The 25,577-nt window shown below is 39.8% G+C and overlaps 3 protein-coding genes across 3 annotated transcripts in view; 1 reads left to right on the top strand and 2 right to left on the bottom strand.

Annotated features, from left to right (window-relative positions):
- Positions 1 to 24,912, bottom strand: part of LOC308571684 (vomeronasal type-2 receptor 26-like) — a gene marked incomplete at both ends in the record, with an annotated part of 363,060 nt that extends 338,148 nt beyond the window's left edge. The window contains 4 exons of the mRNA XM_081167327.1: positions 18,974 to 19,071; positions 20,225 to 20,369; positions 22,284 to 23,141; positions 24,625 to 24,912. Of these exons, the coding sequence (XP_081023453.1) occupies positions 18,974 to 19,071; positions 20,225 to 20,369; positions 22,284 to 23,141; positions 24,625 to 24,912 (1,389 nt within the window). The remainder of the gene's footprint in view (positions 1 to 18,973; positions 19,072 to 20,224; positions 20,370 to 22,283; positions 23,142 to 24,624) is intronic.
- On the top strand, positions 266 to 1,054 carry LOC308570638 (olfactory receptor 10A4-like; the record flags this gene model as incomplete). Its single annotated transcript, XM_081165552.1, has 1 exon — positions 266 to 1,054. The coding sequence occupies one exon, from the start codon at positions 266 to 268 to the stop codon at positions 1,052 to 1,054; it is 789 nt and encodes a 262-aa protein (XP_081021678.1).
- LOC308570637 (olfactory receptor 6M1-like) lies at positions 2,917 to 3,903 on the bottom strand (the record flags this gene model as incomplete). The annotated part of the gene is made up of 1 exon (XM_081165551.1): positions 2,917 to 3,903. The coding sequence occupies one exon, from the start codon at positions 3,901 to 3,903 to the stop codon at positions 2,917 to 2,919; it is 987 nt and encodes a 328-aa protein (XP_081021677.1).
- Positions 24,913 to 25,577: the final 665 nt, after the last annotated feature.

Raw genomic sequence — 25,577 nt, 5'->3', positions numbered from 1 at the left:
TCTTTAGAAAATTGCTTATAGAAGAAGGAACACCCCGACAGCTTTATCTGACAGTGTTCAAGACATGATGACACAGACTGAGAAAAAGTTAATTACCCAAGACAATTGGACCAGTGTTACAGAATTCATCCTTATTGGCTTTTCCAATCACCCTGAGCTTCAGGTACCTCTTTTCATCCTCTTCCTTATCATCTATGGAATAACTTTGTCAGGAAATGTCCTCATTGTTCTTGTCACAACCTTGGACCTTTCACTTCAAAGCCCCATGTATTTCTTTCTCCGGAACCTTTCTTTCTTGGAGATCTGCTTCAATTTGGTCATTGTCCCAAAGATGCTGGTCAATTTTCTGGTAGAGAACAAGACCATTTCCTATGCTGGCTGTGCCACACAAATGTATTTCTTCTTCTTCTTTGGTGCAGCTGAGTGCTGTCTTCTTGCTGCCATGGCATATGACCGTTACATTGCCATCTGCAATCCCTTACGTTATCCAGACATTATGAACAGAAGGACCTGCTTCCAGTTAGCTGCTGCATCATGGTTCTCAGGCTTCCCTGTCTCTACTGTACAGACCACATGGATCTTCAGTTTGCCATTTTGTGGACCTAATAAAGTCAACCATTTCTTCTGCGACAGTCCCCCTGTTCTAGAGTTGGCTTGTGCTGATACTTACATGTTTGAAATTGAAGCTCTCACGGCCACTGTGCTCTTCATCATGTTTCCCTTCCTCTTGATTCTCCTCACATATGTTTGTATCATCACCACTATCCTGAGCATGCCTTCAGCAGAGGGGCGACATAAAGCCTTCTCAACATGTTCATCTCATCTCGTAGTGGTTACTTTGTTTTACGGTACAGCTACATCTACCTATTTCCGGCCCAAATCCAGTTACTCACCAGATACAAAGAAGATCCTCTCCCTGTCCTACACAGTCATCACACCCATGTTAAATCCAATCATCTATAGCCTGAGAAACAAAGATGTAAAAGGTGCATTGAAAAGGACATTGTGCAGGAGAATATTTGCCCAGAACACAATGTTATTTGTTGATCATTAACATAGACCTGGCATGTGCATGACTTGATGACTATGATATAAAATGGTGATTTGGATGTATGGATGGGCTTTCTTTTATCAGCTTTATATCTTATATAAATTTATGTTATAATTATTTTCAAAAAGTATCTTCAATTTTTAGGAAAATATATATCCAAGCACTTGAAGGGTACAGGAATTACAGGGGAAATACAGCATGTAATGAACTTTTATTGTAAAATATTATTTTTATTAATCAACTTGCTTTCTTGTATACAATTATTTGCCAAGACTTGTTTCTTTCTTAATTTCTTTTGATTGAAGTTATTTGGTTGGATGATAACATTGATGAGAATAAGAGCCAATCCCATGAAACTGCTATTACTCTATGTGCAGTATAGCTATTAGGACTGTATATTCTACCACCTGTTCAGTATGGGATAATGCTTAATTCCTGTATCCCATATCTCCTCAGAAGGCGTGACCCTACTATTAGGCAAAGAGAGGTGTCAACCTCAGGTATTGAATGCTGGGAGGCAGGGAATGACAGAGGTAACTTATTTAAGATAGTGATAGCATGCTCAGAGAATATTGGCCCTACCAGCTTACTTGCAAAAGCTGCAATTTCCAGACTATCTTCAAAGGCAGTCCCATGTAGAATGCATTGCAATTGTAAGCTTGGAGGTTGGCACTGCATGAATAACCATGGCTAGCCTATCTTTATCCAGAAATGACCACAGTTATCACATCAACCAAACCCAGGCATAAGCCTTCCTAGCCACTAAGGTTACCTGTCCCTCAAGTGACAGAGATGTTTCCAGAAGCACCTGCAAGCTACATACCTGCTCCTACTTGTTTTCTATTTTGGGGAAAATTTTTGATACCGATTTGTTTGTGAAGGACCCCCTTTGGTATATATCAAAGTATGCTGGATGTAGTCTGGGGCGCACTGTTTACATGGGACTCTGGCTTGCTAAGAGGGCCTTTCTAATGCGAATTGAGAGTGTGTTCTAGTACCCAGCTACCATTCCCATACAGTTGTGCAGTGAAATTTGGTTGGTTTGTTTCCAAGCAAACATAAGCTTGCTAATAACCTCTTTTCCACCTCTCCCCATCCCCTATACTTCCTAGTAAGCAGTAGAAACCTGGATGTGGGTGGGTGTGAAAGTGCAAAGGTATATAAAGTAGAAGAGTGCCTAATGCTTATAAAAAAGAATAATTTAACAATGAAAAATAAAGCAAATTAATATACTTTATACATCATTAATAACGTTCATAAAATCAGCTTCATTTCAGTTTGGAAGCTCAGAGCTTAGAGGAGTAGCTTAGAGGAAGTAGCTTAGAGGAAGTTGAAGTAGCTTAGAGGAAGTTACTTGTACACCCCCTTTATTTATTGCATCGGATAAGGATGAGGCACAAGAAAAAATGGCCAAGAAAATTGATAATTGCATATTCCACTATTAATTATTTTGTTATGGGCATGTTGGAGAACAAGTCAATGATTCTTAATACTTGGGAGCTACTTTTCAGTTCGCTCTGCCCTGTTCACTTCAGATTGAATATGATGATAATTACCAGTGTTCATACTTCCCATATGTTTTGACACAGTTCTCTGCTCAAACAACAAATAACATGCATGTTTTGAGAGAATTTTTTTAAAAAATATTTTGTTCAGAAAAATCTGAATGCAAACATATTTTATTGGATATTTCTATTTAGATTAAAAATAAGCTGTAGACTGATGTGGCAATGAGATGGGTTGGATCACACACACATGCTAAAGTTACATGGAGCAGAAATAGACTAATATGCCCATCCCTGGTTGCAAATCCACCCGTCTGGTACATATGATGTTCCATTTTCACCATTGCAGACATAATTTTCTTAGCGACTGAATTCACTGGGGAAATCAAACTTCTTAGCAATCTGCACTTTGAGGATTATTTTTTTCAATGCTGCTTTCATATCCTTATTCCTCAACGTGTAGATCATAGGGTTGAGCATTGGAGTAACTACACTGTACACCACAGCTATGATTTTGTTCAGGTCAAAAGATGAACGGGTAGTTGGACTTACATACATGAAGATCACTGTCCCATAATATAGAGAGACAACAGTAAGATGGGAGGCACAAGTGGAGAAAGCCTTGCGGCGCCCATGTGAGGAAGGTATTCTCAATATGGTTATACTGATGTATATATAGGAGACAACAGTGGACAGGAACGTGCTCAGAATCACCATAGCAGAAAGGAAGAATACAATCTTCTGTGTAAGAGATGTGTCTACGCAAGCCAGTTTTAGTAATGGTGGAATATCACAAAAGAAATGGTTTATCACATTGGGGCCACAAAAGGGTAAATTCACCACCACTATGGCAGCTACCATAGGGGCCAGACAGCCTCCTGCCCAGCAGGCAACCACAAGAAACACACACACTCTTTTATTCATGATTGTTGAATATCTGAGAGGATAGCATATGGCCACATATCGGTCATAGGCCATCACTGCAAGGAGGAAGCACTCAGCTGTCCCAAGAAAAAAGAAGAAGTAGGACTGTAGCAAACAGGCAGCAAAGGAAATTGTGTGCACCCCCATCAACAAGATGGACAGCAGCTTAGGGACTGTTGAAGATGTATAGCCAATGTCCAAGAAAGAGAGGTTTCCCAGGAAGAAGTACATGGGGGTTTGAAGGTGGCTGTCTGTCTTAACAGTTATGATTATGATTATGTTGCCAGTCATTGTAAGAAGGTACATAGCAAGGAAGAGAAAAAAGAGGGCAATTTCCACCTTCCGAGTATTAGGGAAGCCCAGAATAATGAACGTTGTCACTATGGTATGGTTCAGAGGTTCCACAAACCAGTATTCTTCCATCTACAAGAAACAAACAAACAAACAAACATACAGTATTGCAATGTCATGTCTTCCTATTTTTAAAAAATCCCAGTAAATATCACCAAACTATGCAAGACACTCTTGGCTTTGTCCCCATCCTCTTCTCTCATTAAGGTGCAAGCCTGTTCACATACACATAAAGGGTGTGGGTATGGATAAATTATTGAAAATATGAATTTGAAAACTGGAAATAATAAAAAGTTGGAACAGATGCTGCAATCATAGAATTATAGAACCAATTTCTAGACAAAATGTTCCAGCAGGATTTTGGAAAGTGCAAAATTTCATATGGTTTGTTTGGGTTTTTGCATGGATAAAACAGTTAAAGATTTCTTTTTTACAATTGAAAACAACATTTCTGGATGTGAAATTTCTATGAGAAGTCATTGCACAATGGTAGAGCATCTGCTTTGCATGCAGAAGGCCCCAGGTTCAATTCCTGATCTCTCCAGGTGGTGCTGGAAAAGAATCCTGTCTGAAACCTAAGTAGCCACTGACTGGCAGTGTATATAATACTAAGCTACATGGACCAGTAGTTTGACTCCATATAAGACAGCTTCCTATATTCCTCTAATGGAAGCATGGAGATACCATGAAGTTTAACCTAGTGCAAAATATTAATACAGTTTAGGAAATTATTTTTGAAAGTGGGAATACAATTCTTTTTGAAAGTGGGTATACAATTGTAATAAAATAAATTAATAAACTCTTCAGTAGCACTTCAGTATTATTGTATCTTCGTTGGCAAGAAGCATTTCCATTTCCATCTCCTCCCCAATAACTGAAGGCTGGGATACAAAAACTGTAGCTGAAATTTTATGCAAATAAGTTGAGAGTCAAGGAGGAAGAATCTGTCCAAAGATACTTTTGTTGAATTGTTGACAGGTTTGTTTGTTATTAATAATATTCTCAGGCTGCAATCCACTGCACGTTCAAGGCATGTGCATTGAACTGAATAGGAATTCTAAGCAAGTTTATTGAGACACTAGAATATTATTATTAGGAGAAGTGATGTGTTGCAATTAAAACAAAATATTTGGGGTGATATAATCAAACTAAAGTTGTCTTTAGGAACAATCCTATGCACAAGAAACTGACATAAAGTAAGCCAGGCATAAGTAAACTGGTGTAGGTTTCACCAGATCCAAACTCTGTGCAGGAGATGGGCTTAAGTTACACCACCCTATTTGCCAGCTTAACTTTTGCAAGGTTGCCAAGTCATGTGATCAAGCTGGCCTGGGATTTAGCCTCATCCTCCCCACTGGTCCAGGAATGCCCTGAAATGACCCTTTTCACTGTTTATGCTGACTTAAGATCTGCTGGGCTTGGCTCACCTGGCTAGATTCCAGCCGAGCTGGGGTGGGGTAGATACAGCAGTGTATCTCCAGCTAAGCCAGGAATGGGGAGTTATGCTGTCATAGCCTTGCTATGCTAGGAACCACTCAGCTCAACCAGACAAGTGCTGGATTCTAACCCTGCTCATGCCAGGATATATTACAATGTAATTCTTCTCCTTCGCTCAGATTTCAGTAGGAGGAAGTTAACCATACACTTATTTTGGCTGGACTGCATCTGGAGTTTCTTAGCCTTAGGCAATTTGAATGCCTAACATTTACTGATATATTTAGATTAATTTTATTATTTTTAAATAAATAAATAAGTTCATCTCACTAGACTATGAAGGACAAACATCTTGATGGAGGGGGGGGACAATAGCAATAATGATAAAAATGAAATTAAATCCCAGATTTGAGTCACTGCAAACCAAATTAACACACTGAAACCAAAAATGCAACAGACTTACTGTACAGGCTTAAAATTGTCACTTGGAGTTCAGGGTCTGTTTTTGACCTTTGTGTCTATTGTCAAAAAACAAATTCATAAACAAGGACTATTGTAAATGAATCCAGATATGTTATAATAGTTGTTTACAACATGCAATGAAATAAACTATAGGAGAAATCATCATAAGCTGTGTCCTTTTATTCCAAAGCAGTGAGCACTGGCTGCTATATCAATTCTTATTAGTAGGATTAGTATCTCCAAGAATGCATGTCTCTTGGGTTTTGAACAATTTAGCCTAGTGAGAATTAAATGTATTCATGTGTTTTAATGATAAGAAAATAGTATCTAGGCAAGCAAATATAGGTTATCTTTTCAAAAAACCAAACAACCCAAAGCTTAACCCAATGTTTTCTTCCCAATCTATTCAGATGCCTCCTGTTGCTTTCAAACACCACTTTTCCCCTTTCATTGTCTCTCCATACTCATTGTCTCAAAATATAACAACAGAATACTTTACTTATGAGTAAAATAGATCTTTATTCAGGCAAGTAGCAGTATAGGCTCAACAGTACAGTGGTACCTTGGTTCCTGAATGGCTTGGCTCCAGAACAAATTGGCTCCTGAACGCCGCAAACCCGGAAGTAAGTGTTCCTATTTGTGAATGTTTTTTGGAAGCTGAACATCCGATGCAGCTTCTGATTGAGTGCTGGAAGCTCCTGGAGCCAATCAGAACCTTGGTTTTCGAACGGTTTTGGGAGTCTAACAGACTTCTGGAACAGATTAAGTTTGAGAACCAAGGTACCACTGTACAGGTTCAGCAGCAGATAAAGGAGTAGGAGACAAGAGTTCAGGAGCCAAACAAGGAATTCAGAAATTGAGAGAAATAACAGAGACGTCCTAACAAGCTTTTGAAGATGAAAACATAGTAGGCATCCTACTCTCACCTACAGAGGTGAAGCCTGATTCTCAGTGAAAAGACAGCACCATTCCCTTATGTTTCCTCTACAGCCTCTGTCATCTTCTGCTCAGCCAACCCTAGCAGCTGATTGATGCCCTCCCCCCCTTCACCCTTGTTTTTTTGGGTTTCTAAAAATGAATTTAAAGCGATTTTCAACAGACTCCTAACAGTGGACTCCTAAGGCCTACTCAGTACTGGTGCCCTCACTATGGAACATCCCTTCAGATGTAAAGGAGATCTTTAACTACATAACTTTTAGAAAACATCTGAAGGCAGCCTGTATTGGGATTTTGTTATGTTTGATATTTTACTATGTTTTATATATGCTGTAAGTCACCCAGAGTGGCTGGGGAAACCCAAGCAGATGGGTGGGGTATTAATAATAACAGTAATAGTAATAATAATAATTATAATTATAATATCTTCTCAGAAGTAAGTACAATTGGATTCAATGTGGTTCACTCTTAGGTAAGTGGGGTTGCAACTCAACTTGCAATCCTGTATTTCAATGTTTGTCGACACTGGTTATAAATCTGCTCTAATAGGATAATACTGTTAAACATAAGAAATGAATTAACTAAATTAATGGTCTGAAGCTCAACATCAAAAAAACGAAGATCATGGCCACTGGTCCCATCACCTCCTGGCAAATAGAAGGGGAAGAAATGGAGGCAGTGAGAGATTTTACTTTTTTGGGCTCCATGATAACTGCAGATGGAGACAGCAGTCACGAAATTAAAAGACGCCTGCTCCTTGGGAGAAAGGCGATGGCAAACCTAGACAGCATCTTAAAAAGCAGAGACATCACCTTGCCAGCAAAGGTTCGTATAGTTAAAGCCATGGTTTTCCCAGTAGTGATGTATGGAAGTGAGAGCTGGACCATCAAGAAGGCTGATCGCCGAAGAATTGATGCTTTTGAATTATGGTGCTGGAGGAGACTCTTGAGAGTCCAATGGACTGCAAGAAGATCAAACGTATCCATTCTTAAGGAAATCAGCCCTGAGTGCTCACTGGAAGGACAGATCGTGAAGTTGAGGCTCCAATACTTTGGCCACCTCATGAGAAGAGAAGACGCCCTGGAAAAGACCCTGATGTTGGGAAAGATGGAGGGCACAAGGAGAAGGGGACGACAGAGGATGAGATGGTTGGACAGTGTTCTCAAAGCTACAAACATGAGCCTGACCAAACTGCAGGAGGCAGTAGAAGACAGGAGTGCCTGGAGTACTCTGGTCCATGGGGTCACGAAGAGTCGGACACGACTAAACGACTAAACAACAACAAAAATTAATGGTAGTGTACTCAGAGTAAACCCACAGAAATGAATTAATATGTTAGTCTTGTCTATTAACTAAAGGGGTCCACTCTGATTAGAACTAGTATTGAATGCCACCCTATCTGCTAAAGTTTTCCGCAAAAGCAGTCCCTATTCCTGAAATTAAAGGGGCCTGCCTTCACAGGCACTTTTCTCATAAGGTAGATGACCAAGGAAGATGTAACCATTTATTGTCATCTCCTGCATCTTCTCCATCTCTACAGTATGGTTTTAGGCTGATATAAAATGAGATCCAACAATATCATAGATGTGGGTGGAGATCGTATCTTAACATTGATTATCTCCCCTCCGCAGTACCAAATAATCCCCATTGCTTCCAATCATACATTCCATTTAATGAGATATAAATTGTCAATTAAGCAGATAGTCAGGAAGTATGGCACTGAAAATGAAATGAAAAACATTTTGCTGCTCACACAGTTTTTATTCTGAACAGCTAATTATTCTCAGATAAGCACATAGAAGGTTATAAGGCTCAGCAAAAGCATTATATAGTCCATTTCTGGGCTATGTCTTGCTGGCTTGCTGCTCATTGCTGGAAGCAACTGGAATCACTGCAAAATAATTCTCTCTATGGTTCAATAAAATTAGGGTTGCAATGTGTCCAGAAAACGTGGACATGTCCAACATGCCCTTCCAGGTGGATTTTTACATTTTAAAGGAAATGTCAGGGGGGTTGGGGCTCGGGAGGCTTGGGCAGCTTGGGCTTGGACTTGGAGCTTGGGCTTGGAGCTGTTCTGCATGCTGCAACCACTGCCAGCCTGAGCTGGGGAAAGAGGTGCACAGGTGGAGCAACAGCCCTGTGCATCCGCACACCTCTTTCCCTGGCTCAGGATAGCAGTGGCTCAGGCTGTTCTCCTTTTTTGCTCTTCAAGATATGGCAAGCCTAATGAAATTCTTTTTTCTTAAAGAATTGGTCCCTAGTGTTCATTTCTGGCTTCAAAATAATGATGTACATTTTAGGGACAAATATGCATCCCAGCAACCCGGCACTCGAGGCCAGAATGGAGAAGATCTCCACAGCCACCATGTATTTGCCTTTGGTACTCAGATAGGCTGGAATGAAAGATATCCAGACACTGCAGAAGACCAACATGCTGAAGGTGATAAACTTGGCTTCATTGAAACTGTCAGGCAGTTTCCTGGCTAGGAAGGCCACTGTGAAGCTGACACTGGCCTGAAAGCCCATGTAGCCTAGGGCCGTGTAAAACATGGGATCTGAGCCTTCATTACATTGCAACACAATCTCCTCAGGCTGTGTGATCATATCAAGGTCTGGGAATGGAGGAGAAGTGAATAGCCAGACAGAACAGATGCCAACTTGAACAAGAGAGCCAAAAAGGATAAAATAGTTGGATAGTCTTTTCCCCACCCATTTCCTCATCTTGCTTCCGGGCCTTGTTGCCATGAATGCCACAACCACAATGATGGTCTTAGCCAGAACACAGGAAAGTGCAAGAGAGAATATGTTTCCAAATGCTGCTTGTCGAAGAAGGCAGGTCACCTTGCTGGGTCGTCCGATGAACAGCAAAGAGCAAAGGAAGCAGAGCAAAAGGGAGATTAGCAGAAGGTAGGTAAGGTCCCGATTGTTGGCTTTGACAATGGGGGTATTCTGGTGTTTGATGAAGGTTCCAAGCACCAGGACTGTGAACAGCGCAAAAGAGACTGCCACAGAAGCCAAATTGATTCCTAAAATGTCATCATAGACTAGACAAGTTATGACTTTAGAGATACATCTGTTTTTATTGTTGTTTGGATGTTCATCTTCTGGACATTTTTCACACTTATCTGCATCTGTAAGAAATAAATATACCGTCTGAATAACAGGTACATACCTCTTTTAAATGTCTTATGTAATATGGCCAACCTGCTCCATGTGATTGCATGCTTTCTATTTTTTGATGACTCCTTGATCTGAAAGCAACCCAAACCAAAACAGAGTGCTTTCAGATGAGTAAAACACTTTACAAGGATGGTGGAATTAATGCAGGTAGGGGGAGCCTGTTGCCTTCCAGCTTTTCTTAATTGAATTACAGCTTCAACCATTCCTGACCATTTACCATATAGTTACTGCAGTCCAACAACATATAGAGAGCCATCCCTAATCGGTCAAAACCAGCACAGAGCTGTTGTAGAAGTATCATCCTTGAATAGGGTTGCCATATTTAAAAAAAAGAAAGCAAAAACCCAGACACATTTGTAGGTCTGCCGGGATGCGAGGCAGAAGGTTGGGTGAATGGGTGGGCAGGGGGCAATTGGCGGCAGCGGGATTCGTGAGTGAGTGATCAGCAGTGGTGGGGTGAGCGGGCAATCAGTGACCTGCCTGCAAGGGACATAACCCACAAGGTGACCTGGGGGGCTGAGCGCACTCCAAGCGTGTATGCAATACTATGCCACCGCCCCCCGAGCCCTGCCCACTCCCGTGCGCTTTCCTGGTGCCCCTGCCCTCCCTCTCCAAGTTTCACACCTGCGCCTGATTCTCCTTTCTTGACAGCGCTGGCAGCGGGCACATTTATTTTAATCGATAAATAGGTAAATAGATAAATAGGTAAAGAGATAAATAAACCCAGACATTTTGGGTAAAATGATAAAATACACCTACATGGGTGTGCTGGTGCCCAAAAAGAAGACATGTCCAGGAAATCCTGGACATATGGCAATCCTACCCTTGAACAGGTAATATCCTACATTATCCAGTTGTATACTTTACTGTCAATCTGACACTAAACTGTTTTGAAGTGCAGGGTAATTATTTTTTTCCCCAATGGCAATTTCCTATAGGATGAAAATGCGCAAAATAATTTGTAGTCCCTTAAATTCCAAACCTTGTTCCTGCCACTCAATTAAATGTTTATTTTAACTAACCTTGTACCAGTAAAATAAAATCCATGCATTTGTTTTCTGGAATTCATAACACACATTCATCACATCATGAAACCCTAAGTGCAGCTGTTCACCAATCCAGCTGCAAACCAAACCCAGTTTTGCTGTGCTTCAGCAATATGTTGGCCTGATATGCTTTCAGATCTAACTCTGGGGCACTATCTGGTTTTCCTGTGGGTTACAGATAGCACCTTGAGTATTAAATGAGAAGATGAAATAATGGAGAATGGCATGACTATTTGAAAAGAATACTAGATGCAGTTTCTTTCAGAAATTAGAATGTAGAGATTTTTGAATCACGTACCCACTTGGTTTGAAATTGTCCCGTCTGCACATTTGAAACAATCATAGCAGCAAGATTGTTCTCCTTCACGGACTTTTCTGTGATATCCAAGATGGCATCTTTCATTGCATAAAGAATGTGGTACTGTCTAACAAAAAAATACAAGGGAATGCAGTTTAAATCAATATAATTGGATTTTGATTCAATGGTTTAAACTTTGTTTGTCCACCCACCCCATAAAAGCCCTGGCATATACAGTGGTACCTCGGGTTAAGAACTTAATTCGTTCTGGAGGTCCATTCTTAACTTGAAACTGTTCTTAACCTGAAGCACCACTTTAGCTAATGGGGCCTCCTGTTGCGGCTGCGCCGCCGCTGCATGATTTCTGTTCTCATCCTGAAGCAAAGTTCTTAACCCGAGGTAATATTTCTGGGTTAGCAGAGTCTGTAACCTGAAGCGTATGTAACCTGAAGCATATGTAACCCAAGGTACCACTGTATAGATATAAAATTTCCTATTCACATAATTCACTTTGCCTTTAATGTATCTCAAGACTCTTTGTTGGTTTTGCTGCAAGAGACTAAAAGGGTGCTTTAAATTCATTAACTTCAGAGGGGAACATGCAGGGAAAGTCATTGATCTATAAATACCAGTTGATGGCTGAGACGTACATGTCTATTGTGTGTTATGTAAAGAAATGTGTAAATATATACAGTATATTTCTGCATTAGTGAATGATAAAATAGAACACAGACTTGTGCAAAATATACCAATTCCAACGTAGCAGAAAATGCTAGGTGTGAATGAATGTTGTAATGTATTAAAGCATGTCAATATTTTTTGTAGGAGGGTGGACAACAACTGCAATAAGGCCCCAGGAATCACATTCAGCCCTCCGATCTGAGGTTTCCAGTGCCTGTTATAACAGAATTAACATTTTGTATTCTCTCTATAATTTCTTTCTTTCTATATAAGAAAAATAAAAAAATGATAATAACATTGTCATTGACATCACCAATGGGTGGAATACTCCATCAATCCAAATTCAAAAGTATTGATTCATGCAGGCCGTCCAAATGTCCAAATAGGTAACTAAATAAGACTGGTAATGATAAACACTGTGTTCAAATATCTCAAATTCCAAAGGGCAACAGAGGGAGAGTTAGTCAACACTTTAGCTTTTCTTCTTGTTAAAAAGGGGTGGGGAACTCACATGCCACATCTTTTAAGGTAAGCTGACACTCATCTGAAAGTTGCCACATACATTCTGAAGTCAGTGCTGTCACATTTTTCAGATGGAATGTAATCACACCTTCCCTAATTAATATACCATATTATTCGCTCTGTAGGACACACTCTTCTTTCCCTTCTAAAAAGTAAGGGAAAATGTGTGTGCGTCTTATGGAGCGAATGCAGGCTGCACGACTAAGCCCAAAGCCAGTACAGGGAGACGGAGCGCTGTGCAGTGCTCCATCTCTCTGTTCTAGCTTGGGGATGGCTGCGCAAAGCCTCCGCAGGGCAGACTTAACCCCGCTGCCCTGCGGAGGCTTCATAGTCTGTCCCCGAAGCCAGAACAGCAAGAGGCTATCCCAGAAGCCAGATCCCTCTTGCTGTTCCGGCTTCTGGGGTTCAGATTTTTTTTTTCTTGTTTCCTCCCCCCCCCCCAACTAGGTGCGTCTTATCGTCTGGTGCGTCTTATAGAGTGAAAAGTACAGTAGCTATTAAATACTTCTTCTATTCATTACGTTGGCTAGCTTCTACTACTTTATCAGAAAACCAGGGGACATTTTTAGTTATTCCAGACAACCCAATATATTAAATGGTGAAGCAATGGCTGTGGGAAAGGCTTCTATATATTTTTTCCACCATCAGCAGACATTGTACCCTGAAGTGGGTTGCAGCCTCTGTTTAGCTGTACACTTCACAGGTTTTCCAACAAAAGTGCTCTAACCCTTCCTGTTACATGATTACACAGACCTCAAAATATCAGGGAACCACTTAGGATGCTAAATATGATTGCATCAGCTTTCCTAATTTCAGAAGTTGACCAAAGGTTTAAACAAATTGCCAAAATTTATGATAGGAAAATCTCCAAAAACTCATAGAAAACCTTCCAGATCCTGGGTAGATCATACAACAATTTCCCCCTCAAAGGAACATGTACACAAAATGTGCAGCAATCTTTAAAACAAAATGACAAGTTTCAAAGATAGATGATTGGAAAAGAAAATGCAAATCTGAAGGTATTACACACTGGACTACCTACCAGGTTGAATTTGTTGGGCCATATAATGTCACGTTCCTTCATGTAAACTTTTTGATCTGAGGAAGAAACTACTGTTCCAACTTTTACTTTGGTGAAAGAATTGTTGGGGAAAGTAACCATGTTAAGAATATCATATCCAATGGATGATTCCAAGTTTTCATTGAAATATATTTCATCTCCAGCACTGTTGTTAAAACGGGTTTTTCTCAAAAAAGTGTGAAGCTAGATGAAAATGCAGAGCTTCAGAATTTACCAAATAGAGAAAATGTTCGCAAGCATGTTCCTGGCAAGGCGATGCATAAATTTCAGTGCTTACAATAATTAAGTTATCATGTCGAAATGCATGTTTGATGGCAGGGAGGAATGGTCTAACTATTAATGAGTTGTGTTCTTCCCTAAATTGCAAAGATGACACAATTTTTCAATGCTGCTTTTTAATTGTGTATTCATAAATCAATTAATTAAAACACACACACACCCTAGAATGAGTTCAACATTTTTCCTTGGGTGTTGAATAAATCTACTCTACTAGCATTTTCCAGGTGAAACCTAGTATTCTTCCTCACTAGTGTTCGACACCATTGACTCTTGCTTCCAGGAAATAAAATGAAAATAGAGAAAGGAAATAAAATGAAAATGGAGACACAGAGCTTTGCAAAACACAAGGAGGGAAGAGGGAGAAGGAGCAGAATAATAAAAAGAGATGACCAATGAAAGTACAGTGGTACCTCGGGTTAAGTACTTAATTCGTTCCGGAGGTCCTTTCTTAACCTGAAACTGTTCTTAACCTGAAGCACCACTTTAGCTAATGGGGCCTCTTGCTGCCGCTGTGCTGCCGGAGCACGATTTCTGTTCTCATCCTGTAGCAAAGTTCTTAACTTGAAGCACTATTTCTGTATTAGTTCTGTAACCTGAAGTGTATGTAACCTGAAGCATATATAACCTGAGGTACCACAGTATGTCCTACTGAGTTCCACGATTCTCTCAATTGTGTAATAGTTATGTATACTAAAAAGAGCATCGGTAAAATACATGGAAGGCTTCATAAGGTGTACAGGGCAGCCTACACAACATAACATGAGTACACAATTGAGTGTCTAATTTTTTAGCCCATCTGTAAAATGCAAAGACAAGATCCAGCACACCTTTGCAAATAACTTGAGGTTATCTCATCTAACATTACCTCCCATTGTTCCATTCTCCAAAGGTCCAATCTGAGTGCTTCTCCCATCAACACCCTTCTAGAAGAGTACACGACATGTAAAGAATGTGCCATAGCATAGATGGCATTATAGATAGCATAGCTCTCACCAGACATACTCATTTCAAATATAGTATTTGGAAGATGCTCCAGCATTTCCTCCCCAGAACAGAGATTGATATTTGCTTCAGCCGCAAATGAATTTGAAATTGAACACTGAAACGCTCTTGGTTTTGTCAAGAGCGACAATGTTCTCAAGCAACTTGGGGATTGTGACTGAAGTATAGCAGATCTCCAGGAAAGACAAGTTCCTGAGGAAGAAGTACATGGGAGTGTGGAGGGCAGCATCAACACTAATGATGACAATGATGAGGACATTGCCAAATACAGTGACAAGGTAGATGCACAGGAACACTACGAAGAAAAGGAGTTTGAAATCTGAAACATTAGAAAAACCCAGTAAAATAAAGGCATTCACTGAGGTGCTATTTTCCATTGTTTTTTCTTTGATATCTTTTGTCCATGCAGTAGACTTGGAAGAAAAGGAGGGGGGCATAAATGAGAAAAAATATGGAAATGGAATTATTTGCATTTTTCAAATGATTCTAAAGATGCTAGGAAACTATAATTCAAAATAAACAATATCTCACCTATGAATATTGCTCTTTAACAGAAGTATCAGCGCTGCAAACAGGGCATTTTATCTACCACTTTTCAACTCTTGAGGCCAAGTCCTTTGTGTATTTCATTAGTTGGCCTAGTTTTCCTGCTAATTATATTGCTGCAAAATCAGTGGTTTGTTTTATTTAGTTATTTAAAAGAGAGAACTACAATTAATAGATTGTTCCAATTAAATCTGCTTTGAGGATTCTGTTTGGCCATTATTCGTTATCTAAGGGGACTCTGCCTGCTTTAGTTCACTTGCCAGAACCCTCCACCAAAACATTCTACTTGCTGAAATCTCTGCCCAAGTAAAAATATTGCCCCAGCTTCTCCATTCTATTCTGTAACTCAGTTTTGCACTTGTATTTTCACCTCTCATTTTCCACGACCTGCCACATGCCACGTCCATGTAAACCACCTTGCACTTTCCTCCTCCCACACATTGCAACTACTAAGCATACTTTCCCCCTTGCATCCCATTATGAAGCCGACATCCCCTCAAATTCTGCAGCCCTTTTTGTACCCCTGATTTAATCTACAACCCTGTTCCCATGTATCTTAGCCCTTCTTCTTCTTCTTCTTCTTCTTCTTCTTCTTCTTCTTCTTCTTCTTCTTCTTCTTCAACCCTCATTATCACCTTCAACCTCTTTTACTCCTTCCTCCTTTTTTTACTACAAAAATCCTAAATGGGGTTAAGATTGCAGCCTCATCCTGCAATTCTGTATTGAAATGTTTATTTATGTTGGTTATTAATCTGCTCTAATACTATAATATTGTTAGACACCTTTGATTTTCCTCAGAAAGGAAAATAGTTCATAATAAATGAATTTATTAAATTAATGGTGGTGTACTCGGAGTAAACCCACGGAAATTAATGAACATGTTATTCTTGTCTATTAACTATAGGGATCCACTCTGAATACCACTCTATCTGCTTCAGTTTTAAGCAAAAGCAGTCCCTGTTCCTGGAATTAAAGGGGCCTGCCTTCACAGGTACATTTCTCATGAGGTATATGACCAAGGAAGATGCAACTATTTTATTGTCACCTTCCATATCTTCTCCATCTCTGCAATGTAGTTTTAGGCTAATAAAAAATATCATAGATGTGAGTGGAGATAGTATTTGAACATTGAATGTCTCCCTCCTCAGTACCAAATATTCCCTATTGGATCCAGTCATAGATTCCATTTAATGAGATAAATATTTAGTTTATTTAGCCAATAAGCAGATAGTCAGGAAGTATGGCACTGAAAACGAAATGAAATACATGTTGGTGCTTTCACAGTTTATTATTCTCAGATAGGAACATAGGATGTCCTGGACATTATGCAACTTAGCACATACAATATATAGTCCACTTCTGGGCTATGTCTTGCTGACTTGTTGCTCATTGCTGGTATCTCTTCAAAATAATCTTCTCTGTGGTTTAGTGAAATTCTTTTTTCTTAAAGAATTGGTCCCTAGTGTTCATTTCTGGCTTCAAAATAATGATGTACATTTTAGGGACAAATATGCATCCCAGCAACCCAGCACCTGAGGCCAGAATAGAAAAGATCTCCACAGCCACCATGTATTTGCCTTTGGTACTCAGATAGGCTGGAATGAAAGATATCCAGACACTGCAGAAGACCAACATGCTGAAGGTGATAAACTTGGCTTCATTGAAACTGTCAGGCAGTTTCCTGGCTAGGAAGGCCACTGTGAAGCTGACACTGGCCTGAAAGCCTATGTAGCCCAGGACTGTGTAAAACATGGCACCGGCGCCCTCATTACATTTTACAACAATCTCCTTAGGCTGTGTAGTCATATCAAGATCAGGGAAAGGTGGAGAGGTACCTAGCCAAATGGCACAGATACCAATTTGAATGAGAGAGCAAAGAAAGATAATGTAGTTTGAGAGCCTCTTGCCCACCCATTTCCTCATCTTGCTTCCAGGCCTTGTTGCCATGAATGCCACCACCACAATGATGGTCTTAGCCAGGACACAGGAAAGTGCAAGAGAAAAGATGTTTCCAAACGCTGCTTGTCGAAGAAGGCAGGTCACCTTGCTGGGTCGTCCAATGAACAGCAAGGAGCAAAGGAAGCAGAGCAAAAGGGAGATTAGCAGAAGGTAGGTAAGGTCCCGGTTGTTGGCTTTGACAATGGGGGTATTCTGGTGTTTAATAAATATTCCAAGTACCAGGGCTGCAATAAGAGCGAGAGAAAGTGCAGCAGAAGTCAAACTGATGCCTAAAAATTCATTGTAGACCAGGAAGTTTGTGGCTTTCGGAATACATTTGTTCTTATTTTTGTTGGGATATTCATGTTCCGGACATTTTTCACACTTACGTGCATCTGTAGGAAGCAATCAGACTTTCAGTGTAACAGGTTTGTATAACTTCCAGAGGCATCACATAGTCCCTATGGCTTAGTTCCTATTTTGTTTCTGGCTTCATCTGCAAACTAGGCAAACTTTTTTTTTATAAAAAAAAAAGACTGGTGATAGTTGGATACTCTTTGTGGAACAAGGATTTTGTTCAACTTAACAAGCAAAAGCTCTGCAGGACCTGGTAGCTTTGTTGAAGTTCCTTCTGCCATATCAATTGCCCCAAGCCCTGCAGACTTTGGGAGGAAATAAACTTCTGTTGCTATTGTAGTGGTTATTGTTTTTGCATTTGTTGATGATGTGCACTGGGTTTGGAAAAGCCCACATTCCAAAACAAATAGTGCCAATTTTGGCTTGGGCTGAGTTGGATTGATAGAACCCTGGTTTGCCCCAAGTGAGTTGTACTACCTGGAGCACTCTGTTGCTGTGAGGTGGCAGTGTGTTGAGCTGCAGGCATCTCCTTCCACAAGGAGTAGTTAAGCAAAGGCACATTTTGCAGGATTGACTCCCAACTCTCCATCCCCTAATACCACCCTTCCAGTCCTCCTCACAGTCCATCCAAGGTTGCATTACCACAGCAACTGCTCAGTCCTTCCATCATCCAAAGCTTGGCTGCAAATGAAGTCAGTAATGCAGGTGGAGCTGAGTCCTGGCTGGGGAAAAGTGAGCAGGGAGCCACAGCCAGCATAGCCCAAGCTCAGCCTAGGCCCAGCTGTGAAGGCTGTATTGCAGTATTTGGTAGGCCAAGGTGGTTGCTGTGGCAATAACATCTTGGGAAAGGGAGATAAGGAGGCCTAGTGGCCAGGTATGTACGTAGTAGAAGAGTCAGTATTCAATCAATTCCTTTGTAAAAACCTTGCAGGGAATACAGGTTCAAAGGATTGTCCTGTACCTCACATGATTGAACCCTTGGGTTATAGAAATGCTTAACAAATATTGACACCCCCCCCCATTTGATTCAGGGTCAGATTCAGGTAGGAGCATGTCCTCTCTGGATAGATTAAGTTCAGGTCAGCCCAATCTCAGCCCCGGGATCAGGATCCCACATTGGGGATTGTGGGGGAGCAGTGTGCACAGTTGCTGCTGTTGTTATAATATTTACTTTTACATCACCATAAGCTCCTAGGACAGACTACAGCAATTTTAAATAAGGATTAAAAACACTTAAAAAAATTACAGTCAAAGGAATATGGTAGGTCTTGAAAATATATATCTAAAAGGCCATGATAATGAGATGTGCTCCCAGCATACATTTGAATTATATAAAGAAAGTCCCAAACAATAGATGACATATAATGGAAAATCCCATACCTGTCTGGTTTGAAATGGTCCCTTCTGGACACTGGAAACAGTCATGGCAACAAGGTGGTTCTCCATCACGGACTTTTTTGTGGTATCCAGGATGGCATCTTTCAGTGCACATAGAAGGAGGCAATGTCTAATCATAAATGCAAGGTAACACAGTTTAATTTAATTCATCTGAAGTTATTGATTTTGACTGGTTTTTGTTGTATTTTAATTTCAGTGATGCTTGTAAGTGTGAAAAAATTCAGTGATATTATTAATAGTTTTTACAATGTTTTTACAAATCTCCTACTTGGAGATTTTGGATTTAAAAAACAAATAAAAATAAAAGAAGATATCTGCTTCTGGGCACTGGCATTGCTAACATGTTGTTTGGATTGGGGTAAATGTTTGAGGGTTTGGTGCCATTAAAACAGGGGTCAGCAAATTTTCAGCAGGGGGGTGGTCCACTGTCCCTCAGACCTTATGGTGGGCCAGACTATATTTTGGAAAAAAATATGAACGAATTCCTATGCCCCACAAATAACCCAGAGTTGCATTTTAAATAAAAGGACACATTCTACTGTGAAAACACGCTAATTCTCAGACCGTTTGTGGGCCAGATTTAGAAGGTGATTGGGCTGGATCAGGCCCCCGGACCTTAGTTTACCTACCCATGCATTAAAAGCTTGCCATGCCATGCCATTAAAAGCATTCAAACTATTTCTTTTCAAAAAAAAATACCACTATCACTTACATATCATCTTTAAAATATTTTATATAAGTCTATATTACATTTCTTTGAGAAGCATTTTTGAGAATTTCTAAGTTTGAGATCATTTTACATTATTACTGTAATTCTCCTCATTTTTTATCCTTCCCTGAGTTCAGTTTCAACCTTCAATGGCCCATATTTTTACAATAACTTATTTCCAATATGTCACCATTGGAGAAACTCCAGCTATGCGGGCAATTTATTAGAATTCTCCAGAATTAAACAATTCCTTATTTCCCTTATTAGTACAATAGATTTTAACAAAACAAAAATGAAAGACCCAGAAGCCACTGAATTATGCTCACAAAGGTCTCTTGGACAAAAAACATGTAAGCAACTTTTAACATACAGTCATAGCTACTTAGCATAGATTGGAAAAGAAGAAGCAAGACTGAAGGTAATTAAATGTGTAGTACCAACCTGGTTGAATTTGTTGGGCCATGTAATAGTATGTTCCTCAATGTTAACTGGCTGGTCTGAGGAAACCTGGGAATTTATCCTACCAACTTTCACTTTCCTGAAAGTGTTATTTGGGAAAGTAACCATGTTAACAATGTCATATCCCATTGACAATTCCATGTTTTCATTTAAAAATATCTCCTCCCCAGAACTGTTGTTGAAATGGACTTTCCTCAAATGCGAATGGAGCTAGATAGAGAGACAAAACCTCAGGATTTACAAAAGAGAGCAATGTTTTACAAGCATGTTTCTGGTGCAACAGTTTGATACAATGCTATCCTTATGTCAGTGGTTTTCAACCAGTGTGCCATGGCACCCTGGGCTGCCTTGAATGATGGTCAGGCATGTCATGGGCAACCATGGCTTCCATCCCTCTTTCCTCTCTCCTCTGATGCCGTCTTGTACCTCTGACTCTGAAAGGCTTTCACAACTGTTTGTTGCAGCAGCCCTGGCTACAAGCTCCCAAGGTGAATGGCGCCTCAGGGGCTGGCCAGGGGGGTGCTTCCCAGGCCCTTGTGGGACACTGTGAGGAGGCACCTCTCTTTGGGGTGGGGGAAGGCAGCGGTGGCTGCCCAGAGGACTCCTAAGGAGAGGGGAGAGAAGAGGAGGTTGAGGGAACACATTCCAAGGGAGGGTGTTTGAAAAGGGGTGAGGGGCTGCCTGCTCTGCAGGCAAGGGGTGACATAACTGGGATCCTGAGCCCCACAGGCATGCCACAGAAAGAATGTAGATACTCAAGGGAGCCATGGACCTAAATATGTTGAAAACCTCTGACTTACGTTGGCATTTTTGTGTCCCTGGAAGAAATCCATGCTATGTGTATGTATTAGCATTGGAAGGCCCTAATTACTTAATTACTGGGGTGCCTTCCTAGATTTCTAACATTACTCTCTTTTTCAATGCTACAGGTACTCACCACTTTGCAGTGAAAGAAAGAAAAATAATATGCTAGGGAGAAAGTATTTTAAAAAGAGCAAAAAGTTCCAACATACAGCACAATAAAAACAAAGCTAATCTAAATAAAAACAATTAAAAGGGGAAACAAAAAAGAGAAAGAAGAGGGGGGGAAATACAAAGACCTGTTTTAGAGGTAGATCTTAACCCTTGTTTCTCACAAAAGGGGACAGATCCTCCTAGCTCTCACCTGGGAACTTTTTTTCTTTTCCCAACCTCCCAGCCTTTGACTCTTATGTGTAAAATGGGTGACTAAAATTAGCTGCCACTAATCAGATACAAATATTTGATAAAGGAGGACCACATCATATTAATCAAATGTCAGTTTGTTTGTTTGTTTGCTTGCTTGCTTGCTTCATTTCATAGATAACTGAATAAGATGCTGCACATCTTCTTGAATTGATCACATGCACCAAGATTTCCATGGCACCAGTGATTTTCATATGACAAAGTACTCCAACAACATTTGAAGGGCAAATGTTTGGCAAAGGCTGATGTAAAGGGTCAGCATTCAGTCTTAGAGGACCATAGAACTATGACAAAGCCTGATTAGTATTCAATGGAATGTGAAGGTAGAAATATTCAGTAATAACTTATAACAAGATAAACACAAGCAGAGATTATTTTACATTGGCAGATCATGGATGATAGTGTTGAGTATAAATCCAATCAAATTCTTATAGGGAATCTCTGAACCACTTAATAATAATCTGTGCTTCTATCAGTACTTTCTTTCAGGGTTCCATTCAACCTAAAGCAAATTATAGCCAACTGTCCATACTGGCTAATTGTAACCAATCTTAACTAATAATTTATGTTGAGTGTTCAATCTTCCTCACAATGTTGCAGGATAAAGTAAAACGATGTTTCCACAAAATTGTTTTTCACTTTTTAATATTTAGTTAGAGATCTGCAAATAATATATTTTCATGTAGAAATATATGCTCTGCTTAAAATCATTTTTCACTGAAAGGAAGCTTCAATGAAATATATGCCAGGTTTCTTACAAAGCCACTTTGACCAGTAAAGGGTTTATCAGTGTTTCCATAATACTATTATTAAAATTCCACTGTTTTGACACAATCAGATTCTCAAATAGCTAAAAAATAACTCACAGTTAAAGTAGTGCCACTAAATATAAAACATTACCTCCCAAGGTTCTACTGTCTGAAGGTCCAATCTTGCTGTTCGTCTCACCAATGGCTTTCTGGAGGAGTAAATATCATGTAAAGCATGTGCCAAGGCATAGATTCCATTATAGATAGTGTAGCTCTCACCAGACATATCCAACTCAAACATTGTCTCTGGAAGACTTCCTAGCATTTCCTCCCCAGTACAGTTTTTGATATTTATTTCCCTCATAACAGAATTTGTGATGGAACACTGAAACATAGAATTCCAGACTACCTGGATAAAAGCATCATTCTGGTGCTGGTAAGGATTAAAGGTCTGGAGAAAGTTCCGGAATCCTGGCACCTCATTTCCATGCATTACCATGGACAAAGAACCATGGAATAATTTGAAATTCCAGTTTGTATGAAGAAAAGGTGAGGTCAAATCGAAGTGGGCTGAAATGACCCAGACGTACTCTAATGGCCTCTTCTTGAATGGTTCATGTATAGTCAATATGAACTGTAAAGGTTGCATAAGAGAAGTTTTCCCATATGCAATAATTACATTGGCTTTAGTCATACTAAGAGCTGTCAGGGTATCATTTTCATAAAACATCTGGTTTGTAGTTTTATTCACCCTCTCAATGAAAAGACCAGGCGCTATTTTTGTAAAAGCAACACAAATGCCATTCCTACTAAATAGTGATTTCAAACTTCCCAAGACCTCAGGTGTAAAATTGTCATAGGAAACAATGAGTCCAACCCATGTCCATCTGAAATATCTGATCAAATGCACTATTCCTTCATACTGAGAAGCTTCAGTGGGGACCATTTGGTAGAAAAAAGGGAACCGAGTTGTATCCCTTAGCGCTGGGTCAACTGAGCTATAACTGAGCTGTTGAGAAAGAACATAAGGTGCGAAAAAGACTTTAAAACCTGGTTGCAGTTTAATTTTGTCACATAAAAGTAGGCACAGGTGAACTGGACTCTACCTTCAAAGAATTCTGAAGTCTTCCCTGGGCCCAGTCAGAGGAAAATAGAAGAATCCTAATAAAATAAATAACTAAGAAGGCACTGCTAACCACTTTTCTGTTCAGTCTCTCCCCATCACTGCTTAGCTGGTAATTTCTTCCAGCAGTTGTGAGAGGGGGGCAAACAATGTTATCCAGTATGCAGAGAGATAAAATAAAATTGAGAAATGCAGGTCATGTACTCCATACCAGAGTTACTAACATTTATTTGGCCCAAGATCCACATTGACCATCAGCCATCTCTTTGCAGCAGGAATGCAAACTTGGCCCTGCAACCATTGGTGCCAAAAATGCATGGGCCTGGCACCTAAATTTGTAAGTGCCCAGCCCCTTCGTGGGGAATTTTGTGGAATCCTTGGGCACCCAGGACCCCAAGGAGTCGGCACCTATAGTCTGCAAGTTGGGGGGGGGGATGGAGGGTGGGAGGAAACCTGGTGGTTTGAAAAGGGGCCCAGGGCCTAACCCTGTTGCATTATTATTATTTTGTCTTTTGTGTTAGCACCATTATTTATTTGTTAATTTCCAATTCCATATTCCATTTGTATACCAGACAGAACATGTTTGGGCTTTCTGGCACATCAATACAAATCCCATGTAAAAAATTTGCTGAAGAACTCATTTAGTGGTTTACTTTAATCATCTCATTATTATGTACTGTAAAGTACATTTAGTAATTTACCACCCTAATGACCATTTTGTTTGTTTGTCAGGCCATGTTTTATGATTTATGTGTATATAATTTTGTATAACAAGAAAATAAAAGCATTTTAAAATTAAAATAAATAAATTAGCAAACAATCAGTATTATATATTAATCAATAGTCATAATAGTCCTTCTAAACCTTCCAATTTCCAGTTTCTATGCATATGTACTCCATAGTTTCTACCAATATGCCCAGTGTCTTGATCCCTTATGCACACAGAGTTATTTCCATCAAAATTATTATTATTATTATTATTATTATTATTATTATTATTATTATTATTATTATTATTATTTCTTTCTTTCTTTTGGGGTCCCCCTCTTTTATTTGGTATTCTTGTGCAAACATATTTGAGAGGGAGAAGGAAAGAGAGAGGAAGTGAAATCACACCTTCATGTCTCTTTCTGTGAAGCATCTGTTGATCTATTGCAAGAGATATCTATCATATAAGAAGTCAAGTAGTCAGTCCTGTCCTAAAAACAGCAAGACTCTGAAAAAGTGTGCAAAGGTACTTCATCTGGAAGACACCATTTAGTGTGCTTATCTCCCTGATGTGGGCTCTTCCAATCAAATGCTCGACAGATTCAACAAGTTGTTTCTTCCATAATGAATTGGTGAAGAACATGGTTCTGCATATCCTTACCTGTGGCATCTTATAGAGGCCTAAAATAGCAGCTATCTGCATATGAACATCAGAGGATAGCCCACCAACAACTGCTGACATTTTATATTGCCTTCCACACCTGAAATTAGGAAATCTTTCTTTTCGAGATGATGGCCGGGTGAGGATGATATCATAGTTCATTTTTTCATCTAAGAAATTATCATAGATGTGGAACCCAATGGTAATATTTGGCAAGAGTTTCAGATTATTGTTGATCTCATTGACAGCAAAATTGATGGCGAAGGCATGCTGGAAGTTCTTCAACATTGGCCTAAAATGAAAGTCATTGACTTAGATTTTTTTGGTACATCTTTTAGCTGTTTCATTTGCATTCTCAAGACTCTCATAGGAAACCTGATTCAAACCCACAAGAAAACAGAAAGCAAAAGCATAAAAATAAAATTTTAGAGTTCATCTGAATAACTCACTATTGGCTGATATCTGGGGAGCCAGAATAGAAAGATTTTTCTCTTATGTTGCCTGGTAGTCACACATACATGAAATGGCCAGTTAAAGGCTTTACATAACTTCCAAAGAAAGAGAATTGTTCGGTTAAGGGGCATCCATAGAAACATGGCTTTGCTGTTTAAATATGATGTTTGAAATACACACACACGCGCACACACACACACACAGAGAGAGAGAGAGAGAGAGAGAGAGAGAGAGAGAGAGATGCATTGCATACACAGTGCACTGTGAACAGAATAATGGAGGAGTTGAACTGCAACAAGTAAATCTGAACCATTATTTCAAATTGCACATGCAACTGGCTTTGTTGCTGACACCTCCTTCTCAACAAGGCGTTTGGTTTCCAATTAACATATTCTACTATAGGAGATTTCCATGTTCATTCAATTTCCAGATTTTCAGGAAATTTCATCTTCCGGGGGCCACATCCTTTACAGATGTGTTATTTAGGCAATATTGATACA

Source organism: Podarcis bocagei, assembly GCF_964188305.1.
Source record: "Podarcis bocagei genome assembly, chromosome: 13".
Taxonomy (NCBI): Eukaryota; Metazoa; Chordata; class Lepidosauria; order Squamata; family Lacertidae; genus Podarcis; species Podarcis bocagei.
Note: the sequence above shows the minus strand (reverse complement) of the source record. Positions and strands in the feature narration are given on the sequence as shown.